General features: G+C 45.5%; 1 protein-coding gene and 1 long non-coding RNA gene across 4 annotated transcripts in view; one reads left to right on the forward strand and one right to left on the reverse strand.

Annotated features, from left to right (window-relative positions):
* LOC137423495 (uncharacterized) overlaps window positions 1-11,923 on the forward strand; it is a 76,798-nt gene extending 64,875 nt beyond the window's left edge. For both annotated transcript variants that reach the window (XR_010983722.2, XR_010983723.2), the window contains 3 exons: window positions 5,737-5,990; window positions 10,698-10,803; window positions 10,975-11,923. This is a non-coding gene — a long non-coding RNA (uncharacterized LOC137423495). The remainder of the gene's footprint in view (window positions 1-5,736; window positions 5,991-10,697; window positions 10,804-10,974) is intronic.
* LOC137423492 (extracellular calcium-sensing receptor-like) overlaps window positions 1-22,992 on the reverse strand; it is an 89,075-nt gene that overhangs the window by 16,580 nt on the left and 49,503 nt on the right. Inside the window, exons 2-7 of one of the 2 annotated variants that reach the window (XM_078774151.1) lie at window positions 21,573-21,864; window positions 20,374-20,460; window positions 19,107-19,293; window positions 12,923-13,869; window positions 12,576-12,815; window positions 12,342-12,465 (exon numbers count right to left, since the gene is read on the reverse strand). In XM_078774151.1, the coding sequence (XP_078630277.1) occupies window positions 12,342-12,465; window positions 12,576-12,815; window positions 12,923-13,869; window positions 19,107-19,293; window positions 20,374-20,460; window positions 21,573-21,864 (1,877 nt within the window). Of the gene's footprint in view, window positions 1-9,386; window positions 12,466-12,575; window positions 12,816-12,922; window positions 13,870-19,106; window positions 19,294-20,373; window positions 20,461-21,572; window positions 21,865-22,992 lie in introns of those variants that run through there. The other variant, XM_078774152.1, reaches the window with a different exon arrangement.

The following is a 22,992-nucleotide window of genomic DNA, read 5'->3' on the forward strand; positions in this document are numbered from 1 at the left end:
ATTGATGGCTGCTTGAAGACCGTGCCAGTTGGCCTGAGTGAAATGCCAGACTCGTCGACGCTGAGGAGGCTCTCTGAAAATGGTCAGAGAGATGTCCACTTTAACAAGCACATGATCAGAAGAGCCGATTGGAGCAGAAGAAGAGCAGCAGACATTTTCAGGGAAGTTAGTCATAACCAAGTCCAGAAGAGAAGATTCTCCGTTGACTGAGATCCGGGTTGGGAAATTGACAGATTGTGTCAGTCCCAGTGAGTCACAGAAGTCCTTTGCTGAAGAGCCATGGCTGGTGAGAGAGGTACCCACCCCCAGCCAACTGGCATGGCGACAGTTGAAATCACCACATATGAGGAAGAGAGAGTTGGGATGGGTAGATAGAAGTTGGTCCATATTATCAGACAGCGAGATGTAGATGGTGTCATCACTGTTTGGTGGACGGTACAACACGCATATGAACAAAAGGTGGGAGCGAAGGGGAAGCCGTAGCCAAAGGTATTCCTGGGGGTGAGGTGGAGAGAGGGCAGTGCAGGGCGAGTGAGGAAGAGAGTTTTTTATAAAGATAGCAACCCCACCTCCAGGACGAGGCTCAGGTCTATCATACCGGAAGAGGGAGTAACCTGGGAGAGATACCAAGGAATCAGAGACATCATGAAGGAGGAAGGTTTCTGTTAAGCAGATCACGTCTGGTTTGTCAGAAGCAACCTGTATGGAGAGATCAGTTAAGTTTGAGCGAAGGCCCCGGATGTTTGAGGTCCATACTGTTAAGGAAGAGGAAGGGGGTGCATCGGATACAGAACAGGGGGGGGGGGAGCGGTAGGGCAGGATGTGGAAGAGGAGGAAGAGGTAGGGAGAGCTGTTGCAGGTGTATCAGAGATTACAGAATAGCTTGGAGAAAGGGAAGAATGGGGCGGACAAAAGGTTTGATGGTGTTTGGGTGAGGCGCAGTGAGGTGTTATTTGAGGAGGGGGCAGAGTGAGGCAGAAGGTTGAGGAAGATGAAGGTGAAAGTTGGAAGGGGGAAGAAGCGGGGAGGACGCTTTGAGGAGGAGGGGTGAGAGGGGAGTCTAGGAGGGGAGGAGTGAGGGAGAGTCTCGGAGGGGAGGGGTTTGGGGGGAGTTTAGGAGGGAAGGGGCAGGGGGGGAGATTTGAAAGGGATGGGTGTTTGGGATTTGAAAGGGATGGTTTAAGAGTTAGGTAGAGGGAGTAGGTAAATTGTGGTTGGATATTGGCATCCGTGGTGCGTGGTGGAAGAATGGTGTTTGGATGGGTGCATTAGTGATGTGGAAATGGCTGGGCGTGTGGCCTGTTAGTGTGCATAGTTAAATGGGCACTCCGCCACTGTTAGGATGTCGGCCAGGTGAGGCCGCAGGTGGGCTATGGGAGCCGGTAGAGTTGTTGTGGATGGGGCCCGAGGATCCAAAGGACGGACCCGGGTAGCCCAGTGCCAGAGAGGGCACCGAGTGGGGAGATCGCCAGAGGGCCTTCCCCAGGTAGATAGGTTAGGGTAAGGAGCAGGTAAGCTCGGAGGCAACTGCAGTGGCAGAGGTGTGCAGGTGAGTAGACCTGCTGGGAGAGCCACACGACCCAGTCCTGAAATTGTGCAAGGGCACAGGGAGTTGAATCGGGGGAGTGAGACCCCAAATTGATGAAGCACCACAGTTTGGTCAATGGGAATTTGGTTCTTAAAACCGCATAGAGAGTAAGATGGCCAATGGATTGGCAGGGAAAGACCCCGGGTAGTGTAAAGTGTGTTAATGTCATTTAGAAGGTAGATAGGATTGGAATCTCCTCGCACCATCTACATCCGCTCACCTGAGGTGACAGAACGCCACACCCTGCCATGTTATTGTTATTTTTGTGCAAATGTTTGGAATGTGAGACGCATCATGACGTGGGTGTGACATTGGCTGATGTTCCATCTCTCCCTCCTTATGAGGATTGATGATGAATTGGTGATGGCAAATTTGGTTAGAGGGATTGTGATGACGAATTTGGTATTAGGGGAAATATGGGGAAGACGAGACAGTAGTGACGAATTGGTAAGGGTGTAGATTTTTTTGTGTGCATATGGGGTAAGGGCAAGGGTAGAGTAGGTAACAGGGGGGGTGACGTACGGTAGGGACGAGCTTTTCTCCGCTCGGTCTCCAGATGCACCTCACTCTGCATTGCCTTGTTTGATGTGTACCCTTGTGCCCTTACCCCTCGCTAACCTGCCCTCTCTGTCTTCCTTCCCCGACCCATGGATCGTGCTCTCCGGGCACTGAGGGGAGCGTGCGGGGGGTCCGCGTTGGTGTGCCCGAATCCTTGCAACCAGCTGCCTGCATCCACGCACCACTTATGGACCACATGTCTGTGGCTGAGCACCACTTATGGACCCCATGGGTTGGGGCATGGCCCCTCTGCTGGGACCGGCCACGATGGCCCAAGATCTTGCTTGCGGACCCGGTGAGGTGGCACCAAGCCCACAGGTGAACCACCCATAGTCGGCCCCTGTGGGCCATAAATAAAAACAGTGGACACGGTTGTGCTTTTGTTTTATATCCACCAATTAGGCCGCAACCGAGAAGAACATGAAGTTGACAACATTTGGAAGAACAACGGCCAGCAGAGGGAGCCGAAGAGGAAGACCACCAACAGGGTTTTGTTTTTTATTATGGAACTATGGTGACTGTGCACTCTGGTGCTTTATGGTGCTTTTTGGTGCTGGTGCGTCGATGCAGCGCAGGATGTCTCCCCCCCCCCCCCCCCCCCACCCCCAAAAAATAAAAATCACAGGTCCTGGGTTGCGTTTTGTAAATACAATCAGCGTCACTTATAAATAATTCTCCCCACCGTACTTGTTTAGTTTGAAAACCATTCCGCAATTCGGTTATCCTGTGGTCGTGATTCTGTTAGGCAGGGTGCAATGCAGCAGAGGGACATACTTATTTGTGTTTTAAAACTGTCACACTCAAGGTCAGGTTAATTGTTGAGGGAACTACACCTACGTACCACACTAAGTTAAAGTTTTGTCGGCCTGAGACGTGCCGTGAGGAATGAGGGTGCCGTGTTACGGTTTTTAGAACCTTCACTTTGTAAATTTAGTATTAAAATTTCCTATGTACATTTCCCCTTTAATTGGCTGTTAATTGAAATGAGTGCACCATAGCTAGTCCATGTACAAGCACGTAGGCCACCATATACCCTTCTAAATAGTTATTTCCTTATTATGTGTATCAGTTAAGGCTCTGTCTCCCATTAATTGACACTGCATTGCACCGAATTGAAATAAGATAGGATCCCTCCGACACCCCCATGGCCTCCTAAAAAGCGCCAGTACGGCGGCGTTCGCCGCAACAATTTTGGGCGGTTTTCTGCGCTGTTTTCTTCACTCCAAACTCCATTGCGCACGCGGTCAACTCGGGGGAGAAGGGCGTGGCTGGCCCATCGTCTTCAGGAGGTGGAGCCAGGAAGCCCTTGCGCCCAACCAGGACTCGGTGGGCACGGCTTGGTAAGGTGTGGCCATGGCTTGGTAGGGCGTGGCTATATAACCCGTGGGGGGGAAGCCCCCATCAGCAGATGAGGGAGGGAGCAGACGATTGAGGAAGCAGATGACCGAGGGAGCCAGAGGCGCGTCAACGAGATACGTGTGCCGCCGCCGCCTTGCTCGCTTCCAGCCCGGAGAGGACCTGCTTGCTGTGCACCCTGCCAAACCTTCCAGCCTTATGGTCCCACCTTCCTCTCCCTCCAGCCAATCCAATCTGCAATTCCCTATTCGTGTGAGTGAGTTTGTTCTGTCTGTATTGTCCTGGGTATAAGTGAAGCCTGTATAGATAAGCTAGAAATTGCTCTGTGTCCTTCTGCTCCTTCCATTTCCCTGTAAATTGCATTTCATTTCTTTTCTGCTTTGGTTGTGTGTAAATAATTAATAAATCCCTGTGTTCTTTCTTTACCCCTTTTTGCTTCTTCACATTCGGTCGCTTTAGAGGTTTCCACATTGAGTACCTGTGGCACGATTTGGCCAACGAATAAGAATCGGGTCTAGTTCTTGTTAATGGTTCGAGCCGCGGCTGCTAATCCGCTCGGCAAATAACATCTTGTCCGCGGTCTCGAACGAGGTTGCTCACCTGCCTCTCTGGAGGGAGCTAGGCAGCTTCAGGACTCACGTCGGTCAGTCGCAGACAAGGGGGTTAATCCCCCATTGGTAAGGGGAAAAGGGGCCGACGGTGAGATCCGTAACAATATATATATATATATATATATACATATATATATATTTATATATATTGTTGCGGAAGGCGGATAAGGATGTTGGCTTGCCGAGCGGATGGCACCGCGGCCGAACAGTTACCCCGACTAACCCGATTCCCGAACGTTGGCCGGATCGCGCCACAGATATTCAATATGGAAAAGACAAAAGCGACACGGATGTGAAGGAGAAGAAGACAGAAGTAGGGAATACGAATATAATTTATTTACTATTTACAACCAAAAGTAACCAAGGAAGAAGGAAAGATAAGAAAATAATTTACTGAAGATATTAGACACAGTGCAACGCTAGCTTATACAAACTTAATTAATACCCAGGGACAAGACACACAGAACAAACTCACGTACACAAAAGGATGGAAAGGCAGGAGGTGGATGGCTGGAGGGAGAGGAAGGTCCAACGGATACCGCAGCACGATCGGCGCGTCTAGCAGCCGCCGCTCCTTCGCGGCCCTGCTCAAAACCGCCGTCCAGGCCCCAAGCTGCTGTTGTTGCTGCTGTGGCTGCTGCTGCTGCGGCTGTGTGGACGTCACGTGCTCTTTTCAGGACTCGTCTCTCTCGTCTTGTCAAAGCTCATCTGCTTCTGTAAAAGCTCATCTGGTCCAACCACTTCTGTAAAAGCTCATCTGGTCCAACCACTCAACTCAACAACAACTCAACAACACGCACGTCTCCCTGTCCAACTACTACTCGGCTCTTGCGCGCGCGCTTTTTATAGCGCCTCAGGCGATCAAGCCGCCGGCCTTCAGGACACGCCCCTGGGTGAGCTCGCTTCGGCCTTGATTGGTGGGCACAGGCCCTCTGGCTCCGCCCTTGATGACGATGGGCGGGCACGCCCTTCTTCCCCGAGCTGAGCACATGTTCAATGGCGGCTTTGAGGCGAAATCAGCAACCCACCGCTGTAACAAACCTGGCAAACTGCCCAGTGCGGTTGGCAATGGAGACTTGGAGGGGATGTAGCTGGAAATGGAGATTTTGGGAATGGGAATGAAAGGGGATCTATCTTGTTTCACTTGGTGCAATGGAGTGTCATCTTAATGGAAGACAAGGCCTTACCCCAATACACATAATAAAGATATAACTATCAACAAGGGGAAAATCTATGATTGGCTGACGTGATTGTTTATGACCTAATTATGGGACGCCCTTTGACCTTTATACATAACTGGAGTAAGGAGGGTCCAGAATAAAGCACTAATAATAAAAAAACACAATAAAAAAAACACAATCCTCATATCCATAACAATATATATATATATATATATATATATATATATATATATATAATATATATATATACACACACAGTTGAACGTACTGGCCTGGGACAGATCTATCCATGAAGGCAACTTCCTTTTGTACGTGGATGCCTTGACACAGTTGGAATGGCTCTGTCATGCTCTTGACCACTATATAAACTATGCGCGCGTTGTGTCCATTCACCTGCGGGACATGATTATGCTTCGTGACAAACAACCAGGTGTGTTTGCAGCATTTTGCAAGGGAAAGTTCACCGTCAACAAGACATACCGACCATTCTCCGGGATGGCTTTGGACGAAAGCCATGAACACAACAATGCCTGCGTGAAAGGTGATGGGGGAGCAGTTGGTCTCACCGAAAATCCAGCAGCACTATGAGGTGGATGGTGGCTGGACCAGAGATTGCCCGGGTTGTTGGCGAGTTTCTGAGTGGACTGGATAAGAAGGAAGCAGCATCACACCCACACCACCACGAGGACAAGCCAGGTAGGTCTTATAAGTATCCCAATGATAGTTGCATACCTACTGTATTGCGTTACTGATTTTGTGAAGCTAAATATTTTGACAATTATCTAAGAATCAATTACTATATATTTTCAGGAACACAAGTGGCGTTCCTCAAGAATATGAAGTCTCTGTTTATAACAATGAGCGATATGGGCAACCCCTTCTCCGACACTAGTGGAGATCTCTTGGTCCTCGATACGCGAGAGGTGGTAGATGTAGCAGTTGTTGATTCTGTTCATAAAATGAAACTACTGGGTGAAAATCAACGCAACGAGTTCTTCAAAAGTCGACTGGTGGAGCACACAACTGCACTCAATGATAGGATTAAAACGAACAATTTGCCTTTGTTCAGATGGCGACCTGAGAAGGAAAAGTCTCGCACCCAGGAGCAGCTGCTGTCCATGAAACGTGACTGCAATTTGTTTTCAACTTTGTACATTGCCAGTCAAATTCGTGGCGCTGACCTGGAAGACTTTTTTCATCATGAAAATCAGTCATTTCCACCTTCAATATCAGACTACAGGAAAATGAGACTGGGCAAAAAGTCAGACCTGCTCCAGTGCCTGGAAGATCTGGTGCCACACAGTGATGATGCCGACAGCACTGCATCTGAAATGGACATGGTCATCATTGATGGTGCAGCTATTGCCAACGTGATCAAGCCTGGTACATCAGAAACATTCAACGAGTATGCGTATGAATTCATGAACTACATACGAAGGCAATTTACAGGATCTGTTCGCCGTGTTGATGTGGTATTTGATGTATACAGATCGGACAGTCTCAAGGCAGACACACGGAAGAAGAGGGGTAAAGGCATACGGATAAGAGTGGAAGGAAACAAGAAGCTGCCCGGAAACTGGCCACAATTCCTACGAGAAGACGGCAACAAGACAGAACTCGTTCGTCTCCTGAGTGAACGAGTGACGAATGAACAATTTCCTGACATAGTAGTCATGACTCATGGAGAAGAACTGCGTTGTTCAGAGAGAATTGACACAGAATGGCTGTCCCCTTCTACACAGGAGGAAGCAGACACAAGGATGCTGCTCCATGCCGCAGACGGGGCCAAGCAAGGTTGCAAGAACATCTTGCTCAGAACTGTTGACACAGCTGTAGTCGTGCTAGCAGTCAGTCTTGCTCACAAGCTTGACTGTGAACAGCTAAGTGTAGCATTTGGAATGGGAAAATCGTTCCGTTACCTGGACGCAACTCGCATGGCACAGATGCTGGGAAATGACAAGTGCAGGGCACTACCTGCTTTTCATGCACTCACCGGGTGTGACACCACATCAAGTTTCGCTGGAATAGGAAAACGGACAGCTTGGTCATCATGGAATGTTTGCCGATGTCACGCCGGGATTGTGTACACTTGCACAGACTCCTATATCAGCTAACATAAGCCAACTTCTTTCAACCATGGAGAGATACATCGTGCTGATGTATGACCGTGGAAGCTCCGATGACAATGTAAACACGGCCAGACAGACTCTGTTCACACAAAAAGGCAGGAACATAGAAAATATACCACCAACACAGGATGTTCTATATCAACATCTGCTTCGAGTGGGATATCAGGCTGGCCACGTATAGGGTCAGACCCCGCTAAAAGCGCCACACCTGCCCAGCCCAGCAAATTTGGGTTGGACGCGAAAGAACGATTCGGCTGAATGGGAAGTGATGTGGATGAACCTGCCTCCTGCTGGTGCAGCATGCCGTGCTGTTATCAAGTGTGGGTGTATTAAAGGCTGCAGAGGAAGGTGTAGATGTGCGAAGGAAAATCTACCCTGCACATTACTCTGCAAGTGTGGTGGCTGCGAGCGAGAGCGGCGATGAGAGAATGATTAATATTGAACCGTGTGTGTGTTCTTGGACGTCATTGTTATATCGCAGACCGACTACCATAAAACAGTACTGTGTAATTTGCTTAGTGTTTCTTGAATGAATGGAAGAGACCACACTCAGTACAAATAAACGTATTTGGTGAAATCAGAGTTAATAAATTTGTGTTATTCCTGGAATTTCGCATTTTCATGTTTTTTTCCCCTCAAAATGACCTTAACATGACCCATGGAGGTCCCAAGAATAATCTAAAATAAATTTTTATGTGGTAATCTATCATCCTTGGAGTTACTTTAGTGGGTAGATGCTATTAAATTGACAATTTGATATAATCTGGAGTAATATTGCTCTATGCTCGCAAAATAATGATTCTGACTAGCGGCCATTTTGAAAATGGCCGCCACGATTGACACAGGACAGATCCAGAATGCCTCCAGTCTTTAAAATGTCCCACATAAAGTCTAGTATTAGTGTGCCGAGCTTCATGCTTTTATCATAAAGTGCACGATACTTTCACCTATCCGCTGGACTATGGGGCCTTTGAGAGATATCTCAGACACGTCATCAGGAGGCTCAGCACCTCAGAAGATGTAGTGATTGTTGATAGCCCTATTCAATTGGAAGTTGCTTCATCACTGAACCACAAGGAGTTGTTCAAATTTGGGTACCTTTCCATTCGGTCACTGAACCAATCACACATTGTTACTCATCTTGCGATCATTCAGAATTAGTTTATGCCTCACAGATATGATGTAGGGGTACAGCTTTACTTCAGAAGTGAGAATGTGACACACAGATGAGGCTGAGATCACCAGTTCTCAGGAACGCCGACAGTGGGATTTTTAAAGCTTTTCGATAGCAGAATCTCTCACAAGATCAATGTATTACGACCACACTGGCGCCTGCACGATATCGAGCACTGCCATTCATACACAGTCTCAGTGGGTGTGACACCACTAGTTACCTATATTTCGTGGGGAAGGAGATACAGCTGAACCGGAGAAGACAGCAGAAATCCCTGCACTAGCGGAATTTGGAGATCCAGATGAAGGTCCACCTTGCATTACACCTGAGGTAATCAGCCGGGCAAGGGCTCTTCTGGTTGCTGTCTACACCAACAAAGATGATGACTTCATGGGTGTTGAGCTCAGCAAGGTGAGGGTGTACAAGTTCCTGAACAATACATCTATGCTGCTAAAGCTTCTGCCACCCATGGAAGATGCACTTATCCAACATCTGCAATGCGCAGCGCTGGTGACTGTTGGACAAGACCACGCATATTGGAAAGCCCACCATAAAGCCATGTCAAGATTGTGGGTGGATGATGGCAAGTTCGTACCAGTGCCATCCACACAACCAGCCTGGCCACAGCAGATGACAGACAATATTATGTGGGTGCAGAAAGGGATGCAACAGAAACTGTCGCTGCCAGGGATCCAGGAACAAGTGCAGTCGAGCACGGTGCACTGCCACAGATGAAAGCAGCAGTGAATCAGACAGTGACAACTAACAGCTCCCTCGGATACAGTAGCAGAACTTTCCCGTACTTTTATTCACTTTACAAAGGCAGATACATTTGATTGCGTAATACATGTAAAACAGAAGACAGACTGACAAGATTAAGTAAAACATTTTCCACTTGTGGATCTATAATAGAAATGTTTCAACATTGTATAGAAAGGTTAAGAATAAATTCACAAAAAGTCTTTTAAATCGGTATTTAATTACTTGCCACACTACACGCCTTACTTTGGTGTTGCATGTGGTACAGACTGATATTACCTCATTTATGATATATTTGGGTTGTTAGAAACCTGTTTTATACTTGAGAGACACAGGTAAACCAGGATCGGTGATGACCGCAAAAAGCGCCCTTTTTGCAGATACGGTCATGTTGGTTACGGGCTGTCCACAGATTTCCTGCAGCTTGTTGCCAAGGTTGTGGACCTAGAATGTGATCCCAGATGTATATAAATTTCACTTATGGAACACAACCTTTTATAACATCCCGTGTCGGCCAAACCCCTTTTTCCCCCTGGGTATGATTAACTCCTTGCATGCATTGGCAATGTGTTTTGGGGTCATTGTCTTGCTGCATGGTGAAGCGCCACCCAATGAGTTTGAAGGAATTTTCTTATACATAGACAGACAGACTGTTTCTGTACAAATCCAAATTCATTCTGCTGCAGCCATCATTAGTTACATCATCAATAAAGATGAGTGAGCCAGTTCCAGAGGCAGCCATGCAGGCCCAGGCCATGACACTACCTCCAACATGCTTAACAGATGAGGTAGTCTACTTTGGATCATGTGCAGTTCCTTTCTTTCTCCACACTTTCGCCTTTCCATCTCTTTAGTAAAGGTTTATCTTGATCTTGGCTGTCCATAAACTTTGTTCCAGAACTCTACTGGCTAACCTCTGTACATCTTGGCAACTTCTAATCTGGTCTTTCTATTGTTGGTGCTGATGAGGTTCGCATCTTGCATTGTAATTCTACTGTCGGTCTTTTGCATATGGTAGATTATGATACTTTCACCCCTGCACTCTGGAGGTTGTTGGTGACGTCACTGACAGTTCCAGTTTTTCTTCACAGTTCTGATGATTTTTCTGTCATCAACTGCAGTTGTCTCCCTTGGCCGACCTGGCTGTTGTCTATAGCTACGTACACTAGTGGTTTCTTTCTTTGTCAAGATAATCCAAATACTTTATTTTCTATGCCCAATATTTGTGCTCTGGTTCTAATATAAATCTTCTGTTCTTTCAGCTTCCAAATTGCTTGTTTTTCTTTCATAGACAGTTATCTGGTCTTCATGTTGGTTTATGACTTCTGTCTCCCAATGCAGACTCCGAAGGCAAAAGCAAAAGCTAAAACCAAGACGAGATATTCACAGCTCTTTTATGTGTGAACAATCAATGCAACAAGAAACACCTGAGCAACAAGAAACACCTGTCAGTCATTTGTTTCCAATACTTATGCTTACCTAAAATGGGGGGAATTGAACACAAAAAATGTTATTGTTCTACAATGGTAAAACATATACCGGTGTTTCAAAAAGATTGATACAACTTTTACTTCCTGCCATTTCTTTGTTTTTTGACCTACACCGTTTTCCTTTTCAGGGGTTGGTGGTGTTATCGTGGTATTTGTTCCCTGGGATTTCTAGCTCTGCAGCCCAACTATGCCATTGGCAGTGGAGCAGAAGACAAAAGTGGTGACTCTGTGGTATGAGACTAAATCATACATTTTCTGGGGGGCAGAACCACCTGAGGAGATCATCGAGAGGTACCCGAAAGGGGCTACGGTCACATGCTTCGGCACCTTCAATGCCAGATAGGGAATGCTAGGGCCTTACTGCTTTGAGAATGACAACAGCATGACGGTGACGATCAACAGTGAGCGCTACCAGGCCGTGCTCCAGAAGTTCCATCATGATCTAGCCCAAAAAGTCACCCCAAACCAGCTCAGCATGACCTGGTTTATGCAGGATGGTGCACCCCTGCATACAGCTGGTGACACCATCACTTTCCTGCAGCAGCTTTTCAGAAACCGCCTCATCACGCTGGGTACCGCTCATGACTGGGCACCCCATAGCCCAGACTTGAACCCTCTGGACTACTTGTTCTGGGGGGCTGCCAAGGGCTCTGTCTACAGCAAACTCCCTGCCACACTGGATGATCTGAAGCAGGAGGTGTCAGACTCCCTCCAGGCAGTGCCACATGAGACCTACAGGAAAGTTGGACAGAACTTTGGAGTCAGAATCAGTGCCTGTCTGAACGTCGCGTCAATGTGTCAAACGTGTCGCAGAGGGTCACACCTCGAGAACGTCAATTACAAGGATTTTGCGTAAATACCAATTTCAGACCTTGGCCTCTCACTAACTCTAGCAGTGACTTACTGCGATAGCAATCAGTGATAGAAAATACCATGTCATAAGCTTTCAAGAAATGTTTGGTTCACGTCCCTGAGGTTTCTGTTTCTTTTAAAATAAACGTTTAAAGTTGTGTCACTCTTTTTGAAACACCCTGTATATACATAGAAATACCAAGAAATAAAAGCTGACCTTCTGTGCTCTTGCCTCATATTAATATTTTGATCTCAAATCCAAATTTCTTTAGAAAACAGTATAGCAATAATAACAAATTTGACTTCACTCTTCCAATGCTTATGCAAAGTACATAAAAGTTTACAAAATAATAATTACTGTAATACATGTTTCTCTCTCTCTACCATTGTTTTGCTGACACTTTCATTATTAATTTAAAACTGTTCTCACCATTTGTGAGTTAGCTGTGCACGGTTTGTTTCTTTGGTATCATAACACCAGAGTGCATTAAATGTGTGACTATGGGGAGCTTGGTGTCAACCTCGTTAGGAGGCCACTTAAACCTGCTATATGACAATGCAGCAGGTTGGTAATCTGCATTATAAAATAATTTGGTTTTACTTCCAAGAACATACTGGTGTCTACTGGTGAATAACAACATACTGGTGTCATTGGCAAATTCTCCACCAGTGCAAGGGATGCAATCAAAACAGCAGAAAGGTCTTCCTTTGATGGCTACCAGCCGTGTCCCAGTTGTGCAGGGCTTGGAACAAATGGACTCTTCTACCTGAAACATACACTCTGCAGTTAATTCTCATATTAATGATTCAGTCAACTAACTTTGTATTAGATGCAGATATATTAGCCAGAAGGTTAAGCAGTGTTGCTAAAACCTGCCTTGCGCTTGCCTCCGGCCCACACAATGTGGTCAGCATCGACTTGGAGCACATGACCTGGAGAGGCACCAGAGTTGTAACCACCAACCTTCTTGAAGTGCACAACTCCATTAACATCATCTTCCTCATTCCGCTGCCAGTTAATGAGCTGAAACACTGCCGGTGGGTCTCCATTCTGATCAAAACTCATAGCCTCACCTAAGATGCTTTGGAAGTTAACCTTTCTTAGATAGTAAAGCACCTTGAAAAAGTTTGACAAAGGATATTGGGTAAATTAATGTGACGAAAAGAATTATTTCAAATAAAAAAATTCAGTAGAGAATGCATTAACATCGCATTTTTACATACCTGCCAAGGTTGTAAGGATTTGATTGTAGCACAGGAAGCATTAGAAAATGGACCATGCATTGGTCTGCAAGCCTGGAGGTCATGCAGCGCATGCACCACAGCATAGATTGCCATGTAGGTGCTGTAAGTGACACGGAGCTGCGCCACATCTGTGAATGGAGAGTAAACATCTTGAAGGTCTTCCTCTCCCGTGCACTGCGTTCTTGTGCCATCAGTGACCCACGAACAGTTGAAGGTAACTTCCCAGAGCTCACGGATGACATCCTTTTGATCTCTTCTTTGCGGAATGTGAAATTTATCAGGAGGATATCCAGCAAAGTTCTTAATCAATGGCCTGGCAATATTTTCAGGTAATTCCATGGGAGGGTCGTTTTCTGTTATTCCCATTGAATTATTGCGCTCGGGAATCAAATAAAAATTGGACTTTATGGAATAATTTGTACAGGTGCAAATACACTGCTGGATAGCAGGCTTGAAGTTGTTTGGGTACGTCGTATTCATTTTGCATCCAGGTTGATCCAAATATCTTCCATGCCAATTGTGTGATTTTATAAAATGATTCAAATATGTTTGATTAGACCTTTGCTCTATACTGTGATTATGACAAAAGTATCTGCAATTTTGAGGGTTCAGAATATTTCGATTTAAATTTCCCATTTTAACCGGTGATCTTCTATCAGACCACTTGGTATTGCCTGGTTTGATTTTCAGCAGAAAGTCTCTTAGGCCAGAAATCGTGGCTCTCGGTAATGCTAGGCCAACCACGCTTCCAAATATATGTCTGTAATGAGTTGAGCTTATCAATGGCGAGGTCACCCAAGCAGTGTTAGCGATCCAGAACATTTCCGTAACATTCTGTTTCCGGAGCTCCTCTGCCAGTTTTACCATGTCTGGCTCACTTAGGTAAAGTAAAATGACCTTTGCCTTTGTCTCTGCAATCAATGTAGCTGCACAAAGAGAAAAACAACACGAAGTGAAAAAAAAATTTTAATTGAGGTTTGCCCTAAAGAAGGCTGAGAGCCACTAAACGTAAAGTCTACAGAAAAAAAGAAGAGGAAAAACTGGGAAAACCTTCACCTAGTTCTGAAAGAAGGAAATTTTTTCACAGGACCACTGTGCCGGAGGAGGTAACTAGGCCAGGCGGAAAAAATTTATCTTTCTATTCCCATTTGTTGTTTTTAAGGAGACACCATCTCCCTACTGGATGGCTGTTGGCTCCCGAAGCGAGCTCATCCACCCTTTGTCAGGAATTGTTTTTGGTCCTGGCATAGGGTGGCACAGTCACCCTTCCCACTAGCAAAGCCAGCGTAGGGTGTCGGTTTAGGCGCCGACAACCCGACCATTTGGCAGGTAGCACTGGGTAACATGTTACCAGTAAATGATTACTTATCGCTGTACAGAAGTTTTGCCCAGTGCCATACACACACCCCTGGCCCAACTACTGGAGGTAATGCTCATTCGATAACTAACTCCCAGAAAAGAATCTATCCAGGGTACCAGCACACAATGGCCTACTCTTTGGAATACAACATGGGATCTTTAACATTCACACCCTGAATGCAGATGGGACAGCTGGATTTGCATCACAATCCGAAGGATAGCTTTTGTAAAACCCAACTCTGTTGGAGATATAACCCAGATGACATATTATAATGAAAATGCCCCCATGGGATGGGATAACTAATCTGTTTCAAATATCTGTCAAATCAATTCCCACCAAGTATCGAGTTATCTCCTCTTCATTCCTCTCATCTATATATAATTCACCAAATGTCTGTCTGTCCATTCGAAGGTACCGCAAAAACTGCTGAACCGATCGCAAAGATATTTTGGGTGGATAATGCTGGGATCCCCAGGAGTAAAATAGGCTATTTAGTTTTCCCAATTTCAGCTTTAGTCTCCAGCATTCTCAGGTTTGGACTCCCGCATAACATTCGCGTTTGCATGAAGTTCATTGGGACGTCTTCTTACGTCGAGCAACGGTACCCGCCCTATGGGCGGGGCTTCAATTGGGAGGCCCAAATAAAAAGGCTAAATATCGGAAATTGAAGGCTTTTTTTCTTTTAAACGATTTATATAAACATCCGTTAAATCTCGATCGGTGCAGTTGTTTGTGCGGCACCCAGGAAAATAACGTCATGCGGGAGCAAGTATCAGCAGGATGTGGCAGTGTGGGAGTCCACGTTTGCACTGATCGCTGCACCGTGCCGCACAAACGGCTGCACCGATCGCTGCACTGTGTGCCGCACAAACGGCTGCACCGATCGCTGCACCGTGTGCCACACAAACGGCTGCATTGATCGCTGCACCGTGTGCCGCACAAACGGCTGAACCGATCGCTGCACCGTGTACCGGACAAACGACTGCACCGATCGCTGCACGGCTGCATCGATCGGATGTGGCATGAAGGAGGATCTGCACTTCGGCATGAAGGAGGATCAGATCTAACAGATCGCTGTCTCCATCGATCTTGCCAAGGCCGGAACACCTATCGGCTCAAAATCCTTTTAACTGTTGATTTGGTACAGTTACACGTTTCGGGAATTTGGTACACGTATCGGGAGTACATACGACATAGCGGATGTGAACACTATTAATCGATCACGATTCACGATCACGATCATCACGATCATAGTGTATCGATCACGATTTGAAACACGATGGAATAATATTTACCGATATGAACAGTGATGTGGCTTTTATTGAAATTCTAAAGATACTGTTTAGATTTTGATGATTTGCGTGTGATATGATTCAACGGATGTTTATATGAATCGTTTAAAATAAAAAAGCCTTCAATTTCTGATATTTTGCCATCGCCATATGCAGATTCGCCACGGACCCACGATCGATGTTTCTCTACATGAACGTACCCGTTTGTTTGCGAACAGGTACGTTTTTCATGGAAGTCCTTCACGAACTTGCTGTCCATGTCTGATGTGCGACTGAAGGTGCTGCAGGAATGTGGAATTTATTGGTTTCATGCTTCAGCATTCACCGTATCTGCATTGCCTGTTTCCTTCTGGCCTCCCACCCGTGCGTAGCACGGGTATTTCTCTAGTTTCTTTGTAATTTATGTTTGTCATTTGTCTGATTATTTCTGTTTCTTCCTCTTTAAAGTCATCCACGAATGCATCACGTGGGATGAAAGCCCCTGTGATATCGCCCAGCTTCAGGCTACATCTTGTTTTGGATGCTTTAAGTGCTGGGGCGTGGCCTATCAAGGGGCAGGGTGTGGTCTGGTGCAGAACCAATCAAAGTTTGCAAATTCAAACTTGCTGCCAATGACTTTGAAATCTCTAGACTAATGCCTCCTCATCCAATTAGGGCAGAGACGGTTTTTCCTGGAGCCAATCATGAGGGATGACATCACGATCGGGGAGAGGTTTGAGGGACAGCTTTTCTTGAGATCGACAGTTGGTGATCAACCTTTAACCTTGGACGAGGCAGGAAGGGTTTAGAGTGATACATATGAATTTGTCTTTGAACAGACAAGAGAGAGGTAGAGCTGTCGCGATATTTCCCCCAAAATGGCTACCCTGAGCCACGATGACTGTCAACTTCACCAACCTCTCCATTTCTGCTGCCTTGCGAAAATGGGGGTGCATCCTCATCTTCTTTTAACTTTAATTCTGTCACATTTCTTCCTCTGTGTGTCAGGGTCTTTAAGGCAAATGATTAAGTCGGCGTCAATCTGTAATTGTCCAGATTAAGCGTAGTTTGTTAACCTTCCCCCTTATTCTTACCAGAATCGTTAATTGTTAATGAAATTGTGATCCGGAAACTGTTAATGAAACTGTCACTCTTGACTGCTCTTGGTTCTTCTAAAGAGGTAAAACCTCTGGTGGGACATGGGGTCTTTTATTAGACCCGGTCACGTGACAATACATTGGGAAGCACACTGCCCACTAAATGGCATAAAACCTGCATTAACATCAAAATGTTCCTTCTGCAAGTAAAACCTGACGATTTTTTTTTCTAAAAGGGAAATAGAAAGCTCATGGGACAGCAAGGTGATGGGAGTATCAACTGACAATAGGGCAGCGGGCAGCTCTTGGACACAATAAGCAATTGAATGAACAAACAAAAAGAGAGAATGGAATGAGACACTATAACCTGAAAGTAAGAGCAGTGCTTTGGAAGGAGTTAATGGGGGTAATAAAGATTGTGGGTAAATGTGGGGGAAGACATGAGATGCTCCACTTTCTAGAAGCTCTGGATGGAAGATTCGGATGGCATAGCCTTTGTAAGGCAGCCCCACGTGTGGGAGAAGCAAGGAACAAAATAGTTGAGGTGTGAAGTCATCCTGGATGTTTGAAGTTTAACCAGGATGTGGCTACTGGAAAAATGTGTAAACTCTGGGTTTTATTGAGGATCAGAGGGATGAGAGAGCAGAAGGAGCTATACCTCATAACGGGCCACCAACCTGCCTCTGGCGTGAGAACAGCAAACCCAATGCTTTGCGCTCATTGGAGATTCCAATAACGTTGAGAGCTTTAGATTCCACAGAAGCCAGGAGAGACATATGCAAAATGTATGACATATGAGAGACATATGCACAGAAGCTAGGGCCCCAGCCGATAGCAGAGAGAAGTGCTCTATAGAGCAATGGATAAGAGCCAGCTTTGCCAAATTGGTGGCCCAGGAGAGATCATCACTGATATTGAGGCCATTAAGTTCAAGAGATTAAACCTCCTTCAGTGGCTGACCATGGAAAAAGATATGTCGTTTTGTTTGACGATCCTTTTGCGAATGACCGTGGAAATATCCTGTGAGATTTTACAGGATCGAATGACCTGTTCCATTTTTCAAAACAGCATAAAATAATTTCCATATAAGCATAGGGTAACATAAGCCTGGTGTTGGCTTAGCGGTTAGGGTACCAGCTTGGGATCCTAGGATCCTGGGTTCGCTGAATCGCTGAATTAACACCAGGGTGGTTGACTCAGCCTGTCATCCTTCCGGGGTCGGCAAATTGAGCACCCGTTCACTGGTAATTCCCTGTGCGTCGCAAGAGGTGACTAACAGGGTTGGTGGCAGGAAGGGCATCCGGCCATAAAACATTGCTTCAAAAAGGGGACCACGGTGCCCGAAAAAGGCCAACCCCTGCTCTGCGGGGAAAAATGGCCTCCAAAGGTGGTTCATAGGGTAACACAGTCACCATATGCTGATCAGCTCTTGGACACAATATTGTATGATATGACAGTTAAATTGTATGACAGTGTAGAGTCGTCTACAAAAATGAAGATAGGGTTATTCAGAGCATCGGGGAGGTCCGTTTTTTTGTTTTTTTTGTATACAAGATCGAGGCTCGTGTAAGAGCTAACATCAATCACAACAAAAAAATAATAATAATAAATAACGGACACACAAAACATACAATAAAGGTAGCGGAAGACAAGATGGGGAGAGAGAGGGAAGCACACAAGTACAACAGCAAAGAACAGGGACATTGGAAGATCTGTGGGAGGGTGGGGGCTTGGGGGGGAGGGGGCATGGGAAGGTGGGGGGGGGGGTGGGGGGATGGGAAGGTGGGGTTATGTAGATAAGGAACAAGACTGGGCCCAACACTGCCTTGGAGCATGCCAGTCTCCATTGGGAGAGGTGAGAATGTTCCATTGATAGATTAATGTTCCACTCACTGCATGAGTGGAGCAGGTCCCAAATCTAGGAATGATGGTGGCCTTGTATTCACATGCGGAGGGATTGCCAAGCAAAGCAAGATGCCAATCTTTGTCAAATGCCTGAGGTATGTCCAAGAAGATGGTCTTAACCTAGCTTCTTTAAGACTTAGGGGTTCCAATCATTGCTGAGAGAGGAGCAATCGTGCACCCTGAGTGTTGAATGGTAAAGATGGAATCCAAACTGACAGTCAGAGATGAAGCTATTTGAAAACAGGAAAGACTTGGCATCAATATAAATGATGGATTCCATTACTTTGCTTGTAATTGGAAGCAATACTCGTTTGTAATTGAGAGGACCAGTTTTTGCATCCTTCTTGTGGATGGGAGTGATGTTTGCCAACATCAAGACAGATGGGAGGCAGTCAAATGAGGACAGGCTGAATAGAATGACTGATCCCTGCATTCATTGAAAAGAGCACCTACACTTAACAGATACTTAATCATAGACAACCAAAAAAGGTGCAATGTACACACAGAAAACCAAACAACGATTCACTTACCAAGGGCCTCAAATGCTCGTGGTTGTTGTATTGCTGGGAGCATGTTCCGGAAAGCAATACAAGCACCTCTTCCCTCAGCTTCCAATACAAACCTTGAAATACCCCCTCGTCCATAGTCGTCATCCACCGCCGTCGCTCCGATATAGAGCCAGCCAAAATACTTCACAATATCTGCCAGGGCCACTGACTGAAAATGATTGCTGTGAGAAAAATTCAGCTCTTCATCGTTTCGTAAATACAAACGGCCTTATTATCATCTTGGAGCAATGTCATAAGTAAGACTATGCCAACTGTCACTCATTACTCCTAAAAATCTGGTTGTTCAACATTATAATACTGTTATGGCTGCCAGATTCTGACCAGTTTCCTGATCCTGACAAACCAATGCTTCGGGGATCATGCTGGCCAATTAGTCCAGATTCCCTGAGCCGGATCAAGGGCCTATTTGCTCCTATACCTAGGCCTTTCGGAACACCGGTGGCCGATCAGACAGCGTACCAGGCTTCTGCCCATGGCTGCGACCCAAAATGGAAGTGTGAGCGGACACCTAGCCCAGCAGGAGAGTGAATTTAATTGAGCATTATATGCTCATAAACCCAGTTATCCTCTAAAAGGATTTAAAAGCCAATGCGGTTATTCTGCTTCAGTGATTGCAACAGTACGAAACCATTGAGAGACCCAGTGAGTTAAATCATGTGGATTTTTTAACATGAAAGGGAAGAACAGGAAAGGTACTCATTACGATACTATTTACAAATTCCTACTATAAATTAAATATGCACCCCCGGGATTCATAAGGATGGAACATCTTGCAAATGCTATCCTTAAGGCCTCAAGCACTATAGGAGAAGGACCAGAGAAATATTGACAAGACACGGAATGCCCAGTTACAGCCCATACGTGCGCTGCAATTCCGACGGTGTGTGCCCAAAGCACGAGAGACAAATTTTCTCCAGCAGCATTAGTTAGTGTTTATGCTTTTTCCAGCTGGTTTGGTCAATCACGTTAGTTAAGCACTTACATCAGAAACAGTTTTCCATGATTGTAGTTCCTGCTCACCACAGGTGATAGTGCTGTCTACCACCATAGTAACGATAGCCATCATCACATCATCTTAGGTCTTCCGCCAATTAAAAAAAAATCAACATAAAATCCAACAATATGTGAGGTGTGTTACAAATCATAAGACATCAGCTTTCACATTCTTTGGTAATGATAAGTCATTGAGCAATTCAAAACAAAGGTATGATCAGTAGTTTCCTCTCACCTGGTACGCATCGCTGGGGATTGTCCTGAAGAATGTTGGGAAGCGGTGCTTGTCACTGAGGCACTCACACGATGATAAATAACTCACCTGAACAAGAAAAACATTAGAGTTTGATTTGTTTTAAATCATCACAGGTCTTTGGTTCTCCAAGACTCTGACTACATGAGGACTTCAATACACCTTTTGTGTGTCAAGACCAATAACAAGCCACTCTCAAACAACCACGCCCCAATAACGCAGAAACCACACCCCGAGTCACGAATGTCAGTGATGGCCCGGATTACTGAGCGCTTGGAGTAAACAGGAAGTTCAACTACATACCCAGGAAACAGAGCTTGCACCACACTGTTTGTAGAAAACTAACTTTTTATTGTCAATTTGCATACCTTTCCCAAATTGCATGCTCCAACTAGAATGTCACTCAGTAGAGAGCATACCTCCACCAGGTGAACAGTTTACGTTTTGTATCCCAGAGTAGACCAGAATATCACAATACAGAATCACATTTAATCAACATCATCCGTCCACAACTTTTTGAGAGAGATATCCTGCTTTGTATCGATTTTGGCCCTATCTCCCAATGGTGAAGAATCACTTAATTATACTAGCCGGATTTTCACCAAAAACGAATCGATTCTTCCTTGTCACACACACACAACCTGTCCACCAAGTTTCGTCCAAATCCATCCATAACTTTTTGTGATATCCTGCTATATGGTGGTTTTAGACCTATCGCTCAATGGCGAAGAATCACTTAAAAAATTAAATAATTCTCATATCCAAATCCATATTCAGATCTTCACCAAAATCTAATCGAATCTTCCTTGTCAGACACCAAATCGGTCCACAAAGTTTCGTCCAAATCCGTCCATAACCTTTTGAGATATCCTGCTATGTATCGTTTTTGGCCCTATCTCCCAATGGTGAAGAATCACTTTAAAAATTCTAGTAGCCGGATCCGAATCCGGATCTTCAATAAATCTAATAATTTCGTCTTGTCACATACGCTACATCTCTGCCAAATTTCGTCCGAATCCGTCCACAACTTTTTGAGATATCTTGTTCACAAACAAACAAACAAATGGACAAACAGACAGACAGACAGGGGTGAAAGCATAACCTCCATCCACCTTTGGTAGCGGAGGTAATCAATAGCAAATATCCAGCAGACTAACACAAACAGACAAAAGCATACATACCTGTGGAACCGATTGCAAGGCCAACAGTTGGTTCATAGCAGATGAGAGTGTGGACCCAGATGATCCAAGGACAGCAGATATCGGACATTTTTCATCTACTGCATCATTCACTTCATTTGCTACGGGTGGCCCAAGGAAGCGCAACATTGCATCCTCGACCCGTGACATCCCAAAACAAGAGTTAAATATGACATATCCCAGGGTCATGTTTGGTAGAAGTGTTGGGTGTTGGTTGATCTCATCCAGAGCAAACACCACTGACACCGCCCAGCGAAGTCGTCGAGCATTGAAACTGCAAGTGAAGTTCAGATATAGTTAATATTTAACAACTTTAAGTAACTAGAGAGGATAGTTCACAGAACACCATAACCCGCGCAGTCTTGAGAAAGAAGGACATGGGCAGAATCTGCAAGCAGCAAATTTGATTGGTTGAGATGATGGATAATGCCGTAATATTTGTCCATGTACTGCTAAACGAAAGGTTTTTGATAGTGCCAATACGGCGATTTGAGTTCCATAGTATTCAAGTATGTAATTCAATTTAAATAAAACGAAGATTTTGAAGGTTGTAGAAAAAAGATTTTAGAGGTTTACCACCGTTGATGCAGTGTCTTTCTCACCACCTTATTTAACACGTTACATTCATTCTTCGTGATTGTTGTTTGTGTTCTTTATAACATCGTTGTCATACCCTTCCTCCCGTCCATGGTACACGGAATCTTGTGGTGAGGCTGTTGCCCAGAAACAACTTGCCTTCGTCTCCTGGAAAGCAAATCCAACGGAAGGAAATCTCATTTCCTTTCACAAAGCCCGAAACAAGTGTGTGTCCACCCTCAGGAGAGCCAGGAAACAATATCTCTCCGTTCTCAGAACCGAACTCTCTTATCTGTCTCCCTCTTCCAAATCCTGGTGGTGTCTGGTCAAATCTGTTTCTGGTGTTTGTTCCCCCTCCATCCCCTCCCTCACCTCAAACGGCCACACGGCTGACTCCGCACGTGAAAAAGCTGAATGCCTCAACTCTGTGTTTGCCTCTAAATCTTATGTCCCAAACCCATCCCTCTCTGTACCCACCATACCCAGTCGTACCCAGCTGCTCCTGGACTCCGTGTCCTTTCCTCCTGACAAGGTGGAAAAGTTTCTGTCAACCCTCGACTCTGATTCTGCAACTGGACCTGACGGCATCAGCCCACGGGTCCTAAAATCCTGTTCTTCCGCTTTTTCTCTCCCTCTCTCTGTTCTCTTCACCCTCTCTTTTGCTCAAGGTCAACTGCCATCTGCTTGGAAATCAGCCAACATCACCGCTTTGCACAAAAAGGTGCAAAAACAGATCCTAGCAACTACAGACCAATCAGCCTTCTCCCAATTATCAGCAAAGTCATGGAATCCATCATTGCTTCGGATATGAAATCTTTCCTTTTCT

Source organism: Myxine glutinosa, chromosome 3, assembly GCF_964187855.1.
Source record: "Myxine glutinosa chromosome 3, kmMyxGlut1.1, whole genome shotgun sequence".
Lineage (NCBI taxonomy): Eukaryota > Metazoa > Chordata > Myxini > Myxiniformes > Myxinidae > Myxine > Myxine glutinosa.